The 3,744-nt window shown below is 40.3% G+C and overlaps 1 protein-coding gene across 1 annotated transcript; it reads left to right on the top strand.

Annotated features, from left to right (window-relative positions):
• Positions 1–2,045, top strand: gpr83 (G protein-coupled receptor 83). The gene is made up of 4 exons (XM_084698618.1): positions 1–243; positions 850–975; positions 1,066–1,199; positions 1,555–2,045. Exons 1-4 carry the CDS (start codon positions 16–18, stop codon positions 2,024–2,026), a joined length of 960 nt encoding a protein of 319 aa, XP_084554744.1. The 5' UTR covers positions 1–15; the 3' UTR covers positions 2,027–2,045.
• Positions 2,046–3,744: the final 1,699 nt, after the last annotated feature.

Below are 3,744 nucleotides of genomic sequence, written 5' to 3'. Positions count from 1 at the left end.
TCCCTGGATGAAGGAATGTATGGCAATGGTACTAGTTATGAGACCGAATCACAGAATTCAACCACAAAAGCTATTCTGATATTTGCATATTCAGTCATCATCACAATTTCACTTTTTGGAAATATTGTGGTTTGTCACGTCGTGTTAAAGAACAAGCGGATGCATTCTGTCACCAGCTTGTTCATTATGAACCTGGCCGTGGCTGATTTAATGATTACTCTTCTCAACACACCTTTCACATTGGTAAGTTGGAGCAGGCGAAGACGACTTACCCAGTGATGATACATTTGAAATAAGTGTATAGGAAGTGTTGCCTACGGTTATATGCAAGTTATGAACACCAGGTAAAATAACTCTTAAACCATGTTTAGCCTATTTGCGTCTGATACATTGGGTATGTTTAATCAATTATGAAAGACGAAATCACCAAACAGTACTTCACTAGTAACTGCTGAAATTCACTTGCATCGGTTTGATTTCAATCTAGACTGTGTATTATTGCATTTTCATTCAATTTTCAGGCTGATTTAGATTCAGAAGAGGCTATATACCATGTTAGAGATATGTAGTCTTTAACCGAGTGACCACAATGCACTTTTCTAACATTAAGTTGCTTAGTATATTTACTTAGCCTCTGTGTAAAAGTATCTTACTGTGTAAGTAATAAAGTGTCAGATAAGTATGTGCAATATAATTAGACTGGAAATGTACAGTCCTTCTAATTAAGGTTCAATTAATTGGAAAAAATCATGGATCCTCTGGTGATAATGCCATAATCCCAAACAGTTTGACTGGATTTCATGGATGTTAATAATTGACATTGTTGCTCACGTGTGTGGTGTTTTACAGACTAGGTTTGTGAACAGCACCTGGGTGTTTGGCAAGCTGATGTGTCACGTCAGTCGCTTTGCCCAGTACTGTTCTGTCCACGTCTCAGTGCTTACCCTGGTAGCCATCGCCCTGGACCGACACCAAGTAATCAAAGATTAATATCTCACATGGATTTTTTAAAATTTAAATTAAGAAATCTATCAGTGTTTTTAACAAAGCCATCTTCTATTGTAGGTTGTCATGCATCCAATGCGACAGCGGATATCAAAAGTCCGTGGAGTAATTTGTATCATTGTGATTTGGGTGACAGCTTCCTGTTTCTCCCTACCTCATGCCATTTACCAGAAGCTGTTGCGCTTTGACCTTGGGTAAGGTTGCTCCAAAAATTGTATCAAGACAAATCAATATTTGATAGAAATATCTATATAGATTTACACAGTAAAAGTGTATGATCAATATAAAACATTTACAGTACATTCCATTGTATTCATTCAGCCCACACTTTTATCCAAAGCTACATACATACACAAACATACAAAACGGTCTATAATCTTTCTAAGCAACATGCAAATGAACTGCTTCTCAGCTACCAGGCACAGTGCAACATTAATATCTCAACTAGTGCAACAATAACAGCCCCGAAATAAACAGCATATTACTGCCAAATGTGCTCCAATTTACAATTTTTTTGTAAATTAATTAAGTGAAACTATTCTCTCCTAGTCACAGGAAGGTCCGAATGGTGTGCCTGTCGAGTTTCCCTCAGCCGTCTGACGTGGTGTGGCAGTACCTGGATCTGGCCACCTTCTTCCTGCTCTACGTGCTGCCTCTGGCAATCATATCCATCGCCTACGTCATCGTGGCCAAAAAGCTGTGGACTCGCAACGCCATCGGGGACGTGACTATTGCCCAGTATGCCGCCCACAGGCGCAAGAAGAAGATGACGCTGAAGATGCTGATGCTGGTGGTGGCTGTGTTTGCTGTTTGCTGGTTCCCTCTCAACTGTTATGTCATTTTGGTCTCCAGCAAGGCAATTGACACTAATAACGCACTCTACTTCACCTTTCACTGGTTCGCCATGAGCAGCACCTGCTACAATCCGTTCATTTACTGTTGGTTGAACAGCAGCTTTAGGTCAGAGCTCAAGTCTTTGATTTTTATTTTTCGCCCAAAGGTGGAAGCTGTCCCTTGCTAAGGGTTTCCTTTCAAACTTGTATGGATATAATGATAAGGATGAGGCTGTTACAGACTTCACATACACACACACACAGTCTCTGAAATAAGCTATTACCACTATAAAGAGGTGGTCCATCTTGTTTTCTCATGTTTACAGCATTATTCATGTGGTGCATAGAGCTAGTCTCTGCTGGCCAAAAGGAGCTGTATTATCTGAAGGTAGTAAAACAATAGACATGCCAACACATTCAGCCAGCTGGGAAGAACATACTGCAATTTCAGTACTACTGCTCTCCTATGACAGCAGCGGTGTAGTTATGGCTTGAAAGATGTGGGGGTGGTGGGGAGGGGGAGGGGGGGGGCAGGGAAGTCAATGCCAATGTGTAAAACACAAACCTCACATTTGTTAGAATCGTGCAGTAGATGATGTTAATTCAGAAGAGTTCAATAATGAAGGATGATTTTGCATTTTGATGAGTTTCATCTGCCTTTCATACAACCTGCATTCAGTGGATGACGAAAAGAATGAAACAGTAATTATTTGTGCAGAATGCGATAAACATTTAGACATTTAGCGTAATGTGTTGTGCTGTGTTATTCACATTGTGAAATTGTAAACTGGTAAAGTACTAGTTCAACAGTTTTAACTCGGTAAACAGTACTCGGTACTTGGTAAACAGTCTTAATTTATTTTGTTTGTTGATTCATATAGGAGTATTGTAATGTTGGCTATATGTGGGTGAAGGACATTTAGATTTTATGTATCCATCTCCTGTGTCAATGTCTTATCTTCCCACATGCTTGAACATTTTACTGGAACCCATCAAAGATACACACAAGCACAAACAATAAAAAGAGACATGAGAAAGAGAACATTCCTGGTGTGAGATTCCCTTACTGTGCCATCCCGTAATTACGGGATTACTCCTCCCTCTATCTCTGTGGTAATAACAATGCACGGTGACCAAGATCTCTTGAATCTCGTGTAGGATATTGTAGCCTACTTAAAACCGAGTCGGGTACTTTTAAGTATAAAATGAAGCACTTTTTAAGGTTGTTGTACCGGTCAAATTCTTAGCGGTGAGTTCTCGTATTATCTTTTTCTTGTTAGTTAATTTTCATTCAGATGGCCATAACATTCTCTAACCGTTAACTTCAACTCGTTAAACCATGTGCTTTCCACACTGCGCACAACTTACGGTTACACAGCACAAGGTGGCAATAGTCTACTGTTCTTGCTGTACATGTAAAACAATTTATATATATGTAATATATCTTCAACCCGTAGTCCCGGCCTCTCATCTCACGAGAAAGTGGGGTGCCGCATTGCTGCTCGTGTCCTGGGAGCGAGGTATATATGGTGATGCCTGACTTGGAGAGGTGCCTGCGCTAATCGGATCTATTTAAGAACACAGCCAACAGCCACAGCATAGCATTGTGAACTGAACTCCTTCCAAAATGTCCCAACCCCCCCCTTCCCCCCCCCCAGAATGACGTTTTACGTTTTAGAAATTTAGAAACATTTTAGAATCGTTAATTTTACATTGACTGAGCTTATTTTTAATGGCCCTATCTTGATGCAGCTTACCCAACTGATTCTTTCAAGTTTGAGCTGTCGACTTTTTTTTGGACGACTATTTATCATGTAATACACAGAAGAGGCACGAGAGGTCTCTGTAACCTCGTGCTCTCACAGTCCGTCCACGTTTAAATAGAGAGAGAAATCCCAGACCAGTA

The sequence above is a fragment of the Hypomesus nipponensis genome, chromosome 5 (assembly GCF_054491055.1).
Source record: "Hypomesus nipponensis isolate SF chromosome 5, ASM5449105v1, whole genome shotgun sequence".
NCBI lineage: Eukaryota > Metazoa > Chordata > Actinopteri > Osmeriformes > Osmeridae > Hypomesus > Hypomesus nipponensis.
Note: the sequence above shows the minus strand (reverse complement) of the source record. Positions and strands in the feature narration are given on the sequence as shown.